Genomic DNA, 14,102 nt, shown 5'->3' on the forward strand with positions numbered 1-14,102 from the left:
TGTTTTATTTTAAAGAAGTTATGAATCACCTTCAACTGCTGCCAGTTACTCAGCAGGCTGTTGCTAGGTAACCAAAGAATGATTGAGTTGCTAGGTAACCAGAGAGTGAGAGTTAGTAGATTCCACCAACTTTGCTTATTGCTTATTGTCCAGCCAAGACAAAATTTAGTTTCAAACAGCTTTTAAGAAGCAGAAAGAAGCTTTTTTAAAGTAAATAATTCCTCCAAATTGATTTTAATAAAGAAATAGCATCTGGAAGAATATAAAACTTATAAAAAGGTATTTTTCCCATGTTGTAAGTGAAATAATCTACCAGCAGAAGTTATACTTCATCATCAGTGTTAAGGAATTGTTGACTTAAAACAAACTCCAATATCTTGCTGAAATGTTCCTTGTAAGTTTTGTCGTATTTCAGGTGTGTTAAGATGTCTGCACTAAATAGTAGACCAAAAAACTCACTCTTCTGTCTCTTTCTTGTTGCCGAATCCTGAATCCTACAGTAGAAATGAAGCGCATTCATCATCAGCAGACACCAGAAATCAGCAGATTTCTGGTGTCAGCAGAAATCAGGATTTCATCCTAGTTTTCACTGGATGAAATCCTAGTTTTCATCCGGTGAAAACTAGGATTCACCGGATGAATCCTAGTTTTCAGAGTCACGTTGAAGGCTCAATTTGCCTTCCTGCATCACTAAACTAATCTAAGTACAGTGACTCAGAGGTGAATGGGCTGCAGCTGTCAGACAACCAACAATGTTTATACTCAAAAAACACATTAAAGCTTTTCTCAAACGGACAAAGGAGCCATTTGACTTGCCGTGTTATGTGCTTTGTCAAGGAGCACATTTCCATTAAAGCCAGTGACAGTAACACTGACTGGGCTGCGAAGGAGTCGGGAGTGCAGGGGAGAGGCCGGCATGTCACAGGACTACAAAGCAATTTCCCACCGTGCAGATCTGAGCAGAGAATCGATGCATCACATTCCTGATTACTCTGTGGGGGGAAATGGAGTTTGTATTGTTTCTCTGAGACAAATGTAGGTTCCATGTGGGATTGATCTTATTTTCAGGACCAAAGAAAGACAACTCGAAACACACACACGCACGCACACACACACATCGCATCCATCTGTCCGTCCGTCTAACACCCGGCTCTTTTAAGCTGAAGCCACTTTTCCTCCTTTCACTTTTCTCTTTCATTACACTCTCAAACTCTCCTGTTCCCGGTCCTCTTCTCCCCAGTTTCCTCTCATTCTCCTCTTCGCTGTGCTTCAATTCTTTCAAGGTGGCAATTTCAATAAGTGTTCTGTGACTGAATCAATTGAAAGTTGCAGAGCAATTCAAAAAGTTCTTCAAAGCCCACTCTCTTTTGTCCCCTTTTTTGCAAAACCGGCCACTGTAAGTATGCCAGACACAAAACCTTACCAAGTATTTTTAATCTCGTTTCAAATATCTTAGAACACTTGAAAAAAGACAAAACTAACTCAAAGGTGGCTAGTTTTACGTGAATATTTCCTTAATATTGATGAAAAATACCACTTCCAATGGCAGATAATTTCACTTATAACAAGACATGTTTTCCTGTGTCATAAGTGAAATAATCTGCCAGTGAAACTAGTATTTGTCATCAATATTAAGGAGTTATTTACTTAAAACAAGCTCCTATAGGTTGCTGAAATGTTATAAGTTAGTACACTTGGAATAAGGCAAAACTAACTTGCAAATAACTTTTCAGCAAGATACAAGAGCTTTTTAAGTCACCAAGTCTTTAATTCTAATAAAAAGTACCAGTTCCATTAGCATTTTATTTCACTTGTAACAAGACATTTTTTCTACAAGTGAAATAAAAGCCAGATCAAGAACTTTTTCATCAATATTAAGCAATTATTAACTTTAAACAAGCTCCTATATCTTGCTGAAAATTTATTTGCAAGCTAGTTTTGTCTATTTGATGCGTAAACTAGACCAAAAACGGTCAGATTCTGTGTTTATCGTGATGCATATTACATTTTAAGTTAAGAAAAAAAAAAGAAATAGAGATTCCAGCTGCATTAGATATGTTTTGATCAACTGTCTAGATTTAGATGTCCCTTAAGATTCAGACGCCCTGAAATGAATATTCTGCTCTGTCGCTTGTTAAGATCCAGACTCTTGATTCGCGTCACTGCAGGGCCAGAAACTTGGGATGAATTTGAAGGGAATATGCTTTGATAAAACTGCAAGACATGGAAACGTGAGCCCAGAATCTGTCAGATAGATGAGAACAAAACGATCTGGGTCCATAAATGAGCAAACACAGCGCAAAAATAAACAGAGAAAATGGTAATGTCATGGGCAATCTAATCTAAAGTAGGTGCTTTCAGGAAGATTTTGGATGAGGATATCAGTGGATATTTTTAGTTTCTACTCCTCTGAAAAAGAATTACATGTCACTTCTTTATCAGGACTCCAATATGTCAGAGAAAACCCTGAAGACAAGTTTTAATATGCAGATGCTATATTTAAAACAAAACACACATAAGTGAGACTAAAAAGGCCACTTTTTTATTGGTTCACCCAAGAAAATACCAAAACCTGAACAACGCTGCACACAGTTTCCATCATGATGGCATCATGCTACCTGACCTGTAGCTGTCCTCTGAGGCTTTAAACATTACTGCATGTGATAAGAATGAAAACTGTTTAGGAATAACCTCCAGCTGCACTAATCTGCCTCATCTGCGGCTTCCTGAACCGTTTCAATTCATTTTTCCCTCTGCAGAACAGAAAACACTCCCCGCTGGAACACCACGCTCCTTCCTTAGACTCGACCACGGAGTTTATTCGACAAACAATTCGTTCCCGATCACATTTCCAGTTCAAAATCAATTACTTTCTCCGCTCTCTTTGTTGTTATGACCAGTTTCAATTAATTCTGGAGCTGATGCAATACAGTGCAACTTTAAAAGTTTAGCAGGCTCTTGCTATAATGCGTAAAATATGTTTGTAGATTTGATGATTCATTATTAACATGTCATTGGTGAAAGGCAGAATGGCATCACTGTTCCTTGGTCAGTTTAGTTAATTTCAAATAAAAGCTACAATCTGACCACTGCTTTCATTTGATCCGAGTTTATAGGTTTCTGTTTTTATTAATCAAAAGTGAACCATTTAGGATGAAAACGTAGCATCAGGGGCGTCTGCAGAATATTATTGGACAAAACTGTCACTGGACCCGACCTGCAAGAGCAGAACCACGTCTCCAACGCGCATCATGTCGCACAAAACCAGCACAAACCTAAACCACACAAATACACACCTGTACTGCGCATGGACCGCTAAAACAGCAGGCCTATTTTAATTTATTTATTTACTTTACAAATTACACTAAACAATAAAGACGTGAAAGCAAAGCCTACCTACGTGATCTCTTTTGGAGAATGCTTCAACTAGATTTAACTGTTTAAACCCAGTTTTAGCGCGGCGCTCAGGAGGAGTGCAGCAGATGTCACGGTCGGCCAACTGGGTGATCCATCAGCTCTTCAGTTCGCAAAACCAAGAAAAAAAACCTCATAAACCGACGACCCCGCCAGAAGTGCACACACGGTAAAAGGCTCAGGCGGGATCCAAACGGCCGGTCTTAGAACTACAGGAGGGATCAAACTCCGCTCTTTCATTCAAACTCCGCTCTTTCATTCAAACTCCGCTCTTTTTAGCTCACAGAAAAAACACCAAGCAAGAAAATAAAGAAAAGTAAACTGACCAATAAGATTTAGGCTTTGGCGTCCCCATCCCAGAGACTCATCCCAGAGACTCATACAGATACGTACAAAATGTTTTGAAACAAAAGATAAATTTCTATCCACAATTTCATTAATAGTAAAGAGAATCAGATGACAAAAAATAACTTTTTTTTTTCTTTTTCTACTGAAATGACATACAGCCATACAGCTGCAGGATTTAACTGCCAAGCATCCCAACCAAAAGGAAACGTTTTCTTATGAAAGAAGGAAAATCAAGCATAAACACTTTATTACGCCAGTAGCAATAACTCAATAATCGCATGAAGACTTAAAGCAAATTCAATAATTTCCTTTTGCATTATTTATCGTTTTTCTCTTTCTACCAAAAACTGGATGACTAGAGTCTTCATTCTGGTGCTTTGGTCTCAACTATCCTTTTTTTGTTTACAGAGGCTTCATAATTCATTTTATTTGTTATTTTGTTTAATTATTTTGGATATATAAAACATCTTCCAGTTCCAGTGTTAAACGTTTGCTATAATTTAAAGTTCATTGATATTTGAGAATATGTTCTTGCCATTATTACCACTAACTTAGATGAAAATGGTCTCAAAACGTAACTTCTGGGACAATTTATCATCCAGATCAATTTGTTACCATGGCAGGCCCTCACTTTACTGAATTATATAACTCAGCTAAACTTGAACCTCTTCTTTTTATACCGGTTGCTTTATTTTTAACTACTAACCCACTTTTCTGGATAAAATGTGTTTTTTTTTTTAAAGACACTCACAAAACAATCTTATATCCGGGGCCACAAGTGCCATAATTGCATGAACAAATAGGTAACTATTTAAATATGTGAATATACAGACACTGAGAGCGTCTGTAATCAGAACTGTGACTATAATAATAATAACAATAATAATAATGGAGGAAGTTGGGTTGCGGTCTGAGAGAGGAATTCAAATGATTGATTTTTGAATTCCTATTTAAATATGTGCTCATTTAAATAAAAAACTGGAATGCAGGCAGTAGAGTTTGCAGAAAAAACCAAACCAGCTGCTCTCGCCTCGCCTTTGTGCTTGTTCTTCTCAAACCGAAAACTCCTCGTAAAGAAGCTTTCCACCTCATTGCTCTCTTTACACATGCACTTACATGCTTCAAGTCTTCTTCTGTGGCTTGCAGTCATATTTTCTGCAGTATTTTATTGTGTTGCGGTGCCCCACCGGGGCAAAGGGAAAAGAGAGAGAGCGAGAACAAACATCCATTCTCCGCCTCTGGCCATGGACTCCCTGATTTTTGTCTGTCACTCATCCCAGAACAAGACTGTGCAGCGCTTCGACAAGAGACTTTGGTATTATTGTCATTTCACGCAGGTGCGGACACGCTTGCACCATTTCCTCTGTTTTTTCCCTCTTTTCTCTTCCCAACACATGAGAAATAAATTTAATAGCATGTACCTTGCCATGATTAAGTGTATTCTCACTCCTGTGGTGCGATAATGGAAGAACTGTCATCATCAGGATAGTATCATGTGTTTTTTCTTTTATTTTTCAAAAAGAAACAGGGGAACATAAATGTTTATTGAGCCCCGGAGGCACGTAAGCAAATGTGACCTCATCTGAGCCGATGTAAAGCGTCTGCTTTCAGAGGGGAGTGCAGATGGAAAGATCTGTAAATCACAGAATCCGCTCCGCTCGGTCAAACAGCTGCGCGGTTTCTGTGCACGATTACAGCACAATCACAAATCTCCAGCATCTAATGCGCTGCTTGGGCCTCACAAACGCACAATGATTTGCTTCATGTGTTTTACTGTTTTCAATCCGCAGCTTTTAAGTACGACGACGCATTTGGGCCATGTGAGATGGAAGTGAAAAAGTAAGTAAGGAGTACATTTCTGCCAAAAATCTCCAATTTGCAGCAAAATAAAAACTCAGAAATTTTCTGGAAAAAAAACAAACTTGGAAATATCTGTTTAAAAGTTACAAATTGGCTACAAAAAAGCAAGAAAGAAATGTTCTTGTTTTTTCTAGAAAAAAAATTTCAGTTTGATCTTTTTCTAGAAAATGTTTGACTTTTCAATCATAAATTTTATTCGTTTGTAGAAAAAACAAGATTTGTACATTTTTCTTGTTCTTTTCAAGACAATTTCTGAGATTAATCTAAAAATTATCAAGTTTTTCTAGAAGATTTCTGAGATTGATCTAAAACTTTGAGTTTTTTTTCTAGCAAATATTTGACTTTTCAATCCAAAAATTTTCTTCTTTTTTGTAGAAAAAAACAAGACTTAGAAATGTTTGAAATTTTCCTGTTTTTTCTAGAAAACTTCTAATTTCCAAGTTTTTTCTTGAAAATTTCTGATAAATTTTCACTTTTCAAAATTTCTCAGTTTTTCTCTAGAAGATTTCTGAGAATTTTTGACAGAAATGTACTGCTCTCTTTTTTTTCTTTTTTATATATACAATTCTAATTCAAAAATACTTTATTTATCCCAAAGGTAAATTAAGTATTTTTGGTAGGTGTCCATAACTAAGTGTCATGACAGTTGCTATGGAGTTGTTATGACAACAGTTAGCAAGCCACATTCTCATATTGGTCAATCCTGACAGCAGCGATTTTGTTTAAACATAATTTGGTCCAGAGTGTCAACATACTTTCTTGTTGGTTTCGAATCCACGATTCATTTATGGCTTGCACTGCGCTTGCCTACCAAGATGGCGGCTCAGTGGCGCGCCTCACTTCTGATTCAGACTTGTGGGAATAATGTATGGTGAAAACTCCGTCCAACTAGCCACAGTATCCAAAACGAGAAGAAATTGTTGTCCAAAAAAGCAATTTTCCCCTCCAGAAAGGCAGGAATGAAAGTTTGAAATGGAAAAAAATCTCAATAACACTATATATCATCTTTTTCCTCCACCTTGATGGTTCCTATATGACCTGATTCAGTTTCTTCAGCTTTTGATTTTTTTTTTTTTTCCACGGCTTGTTATCCCCATGTCTGTGCGACACATCAGTCCCCGGTTTAAGACTCGTGTCAGAGGCGCAGAGAATGAGCTGCATTCGGAAATCTGGAACTGTGAGGAAAGTTTGGAAAGCAAAAGACAAAAAAAAAAAAAAAACCTAAAGAAAAGTAGGATAAAACAGTAACTGTGAAAGATAAAGAGTGGATTGTTCAAATGCGCATGAAACCCAGAGGTGATTTCTTTGTGTTAATCCTGCACCATTTGGAGGGTTTGCAGTGTTTTACTCATTATCTGGAGAGAAGTCTGTTAAATACAGATTAGGCAGCGGAGGGATCCTGAACTTTCCCATGAAACAGAAACAATCCGTCTTCTCCTGGGTTATCGTGCTACTTCTCTGTGACGTCCCCACTCCCACTCTTTCATGTCTGTATTCCTTCCCACTTCCAACCAGCTGTGCTCCATATTTTACCCTCGCTTTCCAACAGATTTTAAATTAATCCCTTAAATTTAAGCAGAAACCTTTAGCCTTTTATCTCTGTTTTTTTCTCTTCCTTGAGGAGCCATCTTTCTTTTGATAACCTTGCTGATTTAAGCTGTCGCATATTTCCTCCTGATAACGTTTGACTTTCAAAACGAGACAGAAATGGATCCAAACATTCTGACTGGTCATGAATTCAGTGAGGTTCAGCCTCATGTGTTTAAGGACGTTTCCATAGTTAGAATATCAACAACAACAAAAAAAAACTAATGAAAGATTATCAACAGCAGATGCATAGAAGAAGGAGAAATCTTGGTATAATTTGGCGCCACATAATAAACCAAATTTGAAATAAAAGAAGACTGATTAAATTCAACATTTCACATCGGAGCAGAATTTAGAGCATTAAAGTTCAAAACCTACTAGACTGCCTTCATCCGATCAGACCTTAAAGGAGACCTACTGTGCAAAATTCACATGTTGCACATTTTTATAATTCCATATGAGACTCTACTGCTTTCAAAAACAGTCCTTAAAAATAAACACGCAGCTCTTTTGTGGCAACAAGTTAACATTTTTGGTGTCTGGAAAATAAGTTGTTTAAAAAACCTCCTGCTTGTTGAGTCACACTGCACTGTTACCTAGCAGCCCCAGCCAAGCCCAGACCGTTACCTAGCAACCTCAGCCAAGCCCAGACCGTTACCTAGCAACCTCAGCCAAGCCCAGACCGTTACCTAGCAATCCCACACCGTTACCTACCAACCCCAGCCAAGCACAGACCGTTACCTAGCAACCCCACACCGTTACCTAGCAACCTCAGCCAAGCCCAGACCGTTACCTAGCAGCCCCAGCCAAGCCCAGACCGTTACCTAGCAACCCCAGAGCGTTACCTAGCAACCCCAGCCAAGCCCAGACCGTTATCTAGCAACTTATCATTCAAATAAGTATCTTACAGATCCTGTATTAATCATACATGATCTGTATAAAATATATGTAGGTTTTGCATTTTAGATAAAAACAACTTTGTTTATAAATATATTTTACTCAAAACTCCCCAAGTGCTGGTTTTAGCTTCACCCAGTTCAAATTTACTAAAGGAACGCTAAGTTATAAAATGTTTATTTTCTTATTATTATTGAGTTATTTACTCTCATTTTCTAATATATGTCTCATAATATATAAAAAGGATTATATGGTTAAATGAAAATCTGTAGAATATGGCAAATTTTTATTCAATTAATCAATTAATCATCAGAATAAATGATAGATACATTTATAGCTAAAATAGTTGCAAATTAAAAAAATCTGATAAAAATACAGACGCAGAAACAAAGGTGTCAGCTCTGTACTGACATGATGATAAATCTATAAGGTTTGAGCGATATTTAACCAGCGGATGACATGACGTATTTTCAAGGTCAGGAGCAGAAAGTGGAAACCTGCCATCTCTCACTCACCGTGTTGAATCCTGGGAAAAGGCGAGCGGCCGAGGCGGTGTCCAGCGGGATGGGGAGGAACGGCTTCATGCCCAGCGAGGTTTGGACGGTCGGCAGGGTGGGACGCACCAGCGCAGGCATGAGGCCATTTTGACATGTGTTACCTGCAGGAGGACGGAGCAAAAGGCAACATGTTGAGCGACTGAGCCAAAATCTACTTAGCTTCCCATGAAAGCCTCTTCCTATTAGATCCGTGTCATCTGTGTCATCGATATCTCCGTCCCTTCGCATCACATTTGCTGCTTTTCCAGCTATTTAGCACCTGTGCTGCCGAAGCTGCCAAGTCAAGTCATCACTGGTTTAACTGGAGCCGAAGCAAGAAATCAGCACTTTTCCAGTAGGAAAGTAGGTCGCAGTTAGAAGAAAAAATGTTCTTAAAGGTTTTAAATAACCTTTAAAACACTTTTGATTTTATACAATTTTGAGAATTTGTCACACATTTTTGGAATATTTTGATCAGATTGAGGCAGAGTAACCAAAAATTGTACTCAAGTGAGAGTAGCACTACAATATATTTTTACTCAAGTAAAAGTAAAACCGTATTTCCTGAATAATTGATCAAAATCTGAGCTATTCAATAATTAGGAATTACATCAACAGACTGTAGAAAATCCAGAGATTTTACTCAAGTAAGAGTAGAAATACTTCATAATAAAATTACTCAAGTAGAAGTAATAAATACAGCTCAGTAAAAATACTCCTAAAAGTACATTTTATCCAAATAGTTACTCAAGTAAATGTAACTAGTTACCGCCAAACTCTGATTTGTGATATACTGTATATAAGAAAGAACTATAAACCATGAACTCTATGATGAGCACAGGACCAAACAAAAGGCAGCCAGACCACATGATACTGCCACCACCGTACTTTGGGATGTGTTTTCAACCTTATAATCTTCCCCCTTTTAACACCACTTGTAGCGTTTCTCAGTATTGCCTCCTGTGTCATTCAAAGTTGATTTTCCATTAATCCTTTTAGTTTAAAACCTTTAGATGGTGAGAACTGTACCCTCAGAGCCACATAAAGACAGTTACAAAGTCGGCCTTCTGTCACCTGAAGAACATTTCTAGGATTAAATCAATAATGTCTCAGCAAGATCTAGAGAAACTCAAGCATGTATTCATCTTTAGTCGCATTGATTACTGCAGTTGTGTCTAAATAAATCAATACTCCAGCTGCAGCTGATCCAGAACGCTGCTGCTGGAGTTCTGACTAAAACCAGGACGATAGAGACCATCAACCCAGTTCTAAAGTCCCAACACCGGCTCCCTGTAGCTCAGAGAATAGACTATAAAATACTGCTGTTAGCTTATAAATCACTGAACGCCTCAGCACCCCAATACATTAAAGATCTACTGCTGTTGTCATAGCAACCTTCCGGACCTCTGAGGTCTTCTGGCTCTGGTTTTGCTCTGCATCCACAGAATCAGAACCACACTGTATTTTTGTCCACAAAACTTTACTAAGCGTTTTTTTAGTAGTTTTTAGTGCAAATTTCTTCGTACACTTAGAAGATATTTGTACACTTAAAATAAGACTTGGTAACGTTTTTTGTTTTTGCAGTGTAAACACGAAGAAGCATTCAGTTTTTGTTTTTGTTTTGCTTCTCAAATCTAAAACAAACTTCCAGAAAACTGCAAAACAGCTGAAACACAGAGTTCCTTTAAATCCAAACTAAAAATCCCACCTGCTTGTGATTAGCAGTGAGTGGAACTTTGATCAACATATTTCATATTTATTTCCTTTATGATGGTATTTGACTACACCTTACTGCTGGCTTCATAATCTGTTACTGTATCATGTCTTTATGGTGTTCGCCTTGTTGTGGAAATGTCCCATACAAATTGTCAGAAAGTCAAAGAAGCAGAACAATTCAACGAAAGACGGCCTCAAAATAAGAAAACTAAAGAGCATGGCTCATGCCTCTGCAGTGACGATCTCCTTCACGACCATCGCAGCTTGTAAACACGTTTAGCGGTCAGATCATTTGTCACTTTATGCTTTTGGATTTGCTCTCAGACATCCTGCAGTAAAAAAAACGTTTGGCTTAGTTGTGTTGGTTTGTCTTTTTTCAGAGACATTTGAGAGAGATGCACTGATTTAATGAAGACAAGTTTAAGGTGGAGGAGTTAGAGAAACCTTTTTAATTCAAAAAGCTTTGTTTACATTTCATTTCTAGCTGTACAACAGCCTGAAAAGGAAAACAAAGGCACAATTAAAACTTGTACTCCACAGAAAAAGGAAATTTGCTTCTTTTTTTTTTCTTTCACTGAAGTTAATTTTCTCACTTGTGAACATATTTTCTTTTAATTTACTTTCTCTTTTAGATTTTGTGCAGGTGTGGCTGCACAAACGAATCCTCTCCCTTGTAATGTATTCCTGTTTCATGCCAGCCACTAATTACAACACAACCAAGCAAAGTACAACTCTATAGAGAACGCCATCTCAAAATATGATTTATAGTCGACTTGGAGAAATTAATTTTTGGTGTCCTGCCAGCTGCGTTTATAAATTGGCGTAGAATCCTTTTAATTAATGATCCATAAATAATATTCAGTGTTTCTGGAAGCGCTTTATGTTCGGTTCTTGAGCTTTTCTGAAGAACACTTAAGGTTTAGAGGTCTGCAAATGTTGAGTCTGCAGATTGTGACCTTTGGGAACTTTGCACCAATTGACCCTAAAGTAGATTTAGTGAAGCGGGGAAACGTATTATGGCACTGCGCTGGAGGTCTAATGGTAGAAACATTTGAATTTAAAGGGAAAATAACATGTAAAAATCTACTTTTTTAAGCTTTATATCATGTTATATTGTTATTTCCTTATTAAAAACATTCCTGGAGTGTTGCTTTGATTCCTTCATATTACATAAATCCTTTAGGTTGCAACATTTGTTACATTTTCAGCTGCTGTGGTTTGTTTCCACACTGCACTGAGTCAAACGAATCAAAATTAAAAACCTGTTCCCCTCCTCACCTGTGGTGGCGCTGCAGCAGAAGGAAACGGAAGGAAACGACTTGAAAATCTTCTTTCTTCACAAAATGTCATCAAACACGGAGTAGCGTCAGATGTTAGCAGGATTTCTCTTTCTGCCATTAGCCATTTCTCCATCTTGTTCTAGACCAGGGGTGGGCAATCCTGGTCCTGGAGGGCCGGCATCCTGCAACTCTTAGATGTCTCCCTGGCCCAACACACTTGAGTCCAACAGCTGAATCACCTCCTCACTGCAGTCAGGTTCTCCAGAGTCCTGCTAATGACCTCATTATTTGACTCAGGTGTGTTGAAGTAGAGCCGCATCTAAAAGTTGCAGGAGACCGGCCCTCCAGGCCTGGAGTTGCCCACCCCTGTTCTAGACTCTCACGTTTTTTAGGTTGTTAGAACATAAGAGTAGTGATACTTCATAATAAAATTACTCAAGTAAAAGTAATAAATACAGCTCAGTAAAAATACTACTGAAAGTAATTTTTTTTCCAAATAGTTACTCAAGTAAATGTAACTAGTTACTGCCCAACTCTGATTTTGAGAGATGTGACATATATAAGAACTATAAACCATGAACTCTATGATGAGCACGGAACCAAGCAAAAGACAGTCAGACCACATGATACTGCCACCACCGTACTTCATAGTTGGGATGTGTTTTCAGGTTTGCAATCTTACCTTCTTTAACATTTCTCAGTATTGCCTCCTGTGTTTTTCAAAGTTGATTTTCCATTAATCCTATTGGTTTTAAACCTTTACATGGTGAGAACTGAACATCCAGAGCCACATAAAGACAGATACAAAGTCAGTCTTCTATCACCTGACGAACAACCAGTTCTATTTGAAGATTATTGGCAGAAATGTCTTGTAATGAGTGAATTTATCTGACAATGAAACTAGCAATTTTCATCAATATTAAGGTGTCACATCAGTCTTATACAGAACGCTTCAAACAAAGTGTTGCCAACATTTCCAAAGTAGTTTCTTTCAACAGAAAACATATTAAACTTTAGCAAAAACTGCAGGTGTGTGTATGTGTCTGGTTAATTATTGGTTAAAACATATTTGCTTTTCATTCAGCTGGTAGAAGTAAGAGTAGCGATATTTTAAAATAAATAAATGTAACCAGTTACGACCAATCTCTCACTAAACATCTACGCTATGTGGACAGAAGTTACATTTTGGGGTAATTTTATCTTTTTATAACTGATCTGAAGGTGAATTCAGGTTTTTTACTCTTTTGGCAACCTGCTCTTTTTCCTAAGAGCAGGTTGGGTTAGCAGGTGAAAAGTGCATTTATTGTTTTTTTTTCTCTGAAATCAGATGCTTGCTGAGGTGGAGCGGCCCCACAGCGAGTCTTATGAGATGATTCAACAGTAAGAGAGGCCCGGGCCACACATCTCTAGGAAAAACAAAAGTAAATACTCCAGTTTTATTGTCATGTGAGAGCGCCACGCCAGCAGAGAGCTTTCCTAACCACGAGCTGGAAACAGGACAGGGCTGATTTCAACACGTCAGGATTGAAAAGAAAATGGCAGAAAAAAAAAAGAAAGAAACTGCCCCTGCGTTCCAAAACATTAGGAGTTAAAGAAGCTATTTCACAAAGCTATAATGAGAACCAGAGGGGAGATTTTTTTCATTTTTATCGCTGCATAACAACAGCGAAAACCTGAGCCAGCAGGCTCAAAAGCGCTGGCATCAAACCAGTGTCATGAGACAAATAAAAACAATGTTTGCCACGTTTCAGTCCCCAGGCTGTGGTTAGGGGTAAATAAAAAGCAAAAGTCATAAAAACAAGCAGAGAATTGGGAGAAGCCACAAACTGCGGGGCATTTTTTTTTTTTTTTCTTTCCTGCTCCATCTTTTGCTTCTTCCTCCAGCCGCCGGAGCGCTGCCATCTGTTGGAAAAAGCGCACATGCGGTCTTTCATGTGGAGGCACGTTCCGGTACCAACTTTAACAAAGCATGTCCGTCTGCAGGGATCAACCGTCGCTCGACATGCCGGCCTGACGTCACCGCTCAGGATCGCCTCACCTTGCTAACAGCCAAATGAGCCGTCCGTCAGAGCGAGGCGCGTAGCCAAAAGCGGATCATCCAAACACAGCCGCGCTGGTGTGAGAAGTTCATCTGCAGCGATCTGACATGTGGATTTGTTTGAAGGGGTTGTGTTTAGTGTACGCACTGACAGATGGGATCTGACGGGCCATCATGGCTCAGGTTTGGGGATTTTTATTTTTTCCCCTCGACCTGCAACATCATCACATGAAGCTGATTTGTTCCACCGGAGAACCACAAGAAGTCAAAGTGAAGTTTAGGGTTTTTTTTCCCTCTGACACACTCAGGAGTGGAGCTGCACTGTAAAAAATTCTCTAATTTACGGTAAAATATCAGCAGTTGTGGTTGCCAGAATTTTATTGTATAAATACGGTATACATTATTGCATAAATATGGTAAAATCTG

General features: G+C 38.4%; 1 protein-coding gene across 1 annotated transcript in view; it reads right to left on the reverse strand.

Moving 5' to 3' along the window:
• The window catches only part of LOC103153898 (zinc finger protein 385D-like), an 84,719-nt gene extending 75,828 nt beyond the window's left edge, over positions 1 to 8,891 (reverse strand). Inside the window, exons 1-2 of the mRNA XM_007574983.2 lie at positions 8,819 to 8,891; positions 8,622 to 8,764 (exon numbers count right to left, since the gene is read on the reverse strand). Of these exons, the coding sequence (XP_007575045.2) occupies positions 8,622 to 8,764; positions 8,819 to 8,891 (216 nt within the window). The remainder of the gene's footprint in view (positions 1 to 8,621; positions 8,765 to 8,818) is intronic.
• Between the last annotated feature and the right edge of the window lie 5,211 nt (positions 8,892 to 14,102).

Source organism: Poecilia formosa, unplaced genomic scaffold, assembly GCF_000485575.1.
Source record: "Poecilia formosa unplaced genomic scaffold, Poecilia_formosa-5.1.2 Scaffold366, whole genome shotgun sequence".
NCBI classification, from domain to species: domain Eukaryota; kingdom Metazoa; phylum Chordata; class Actinopteri; order Cyprinodontiformes; family Poeciliidae; genus Poecilia; species Poecilia formosa.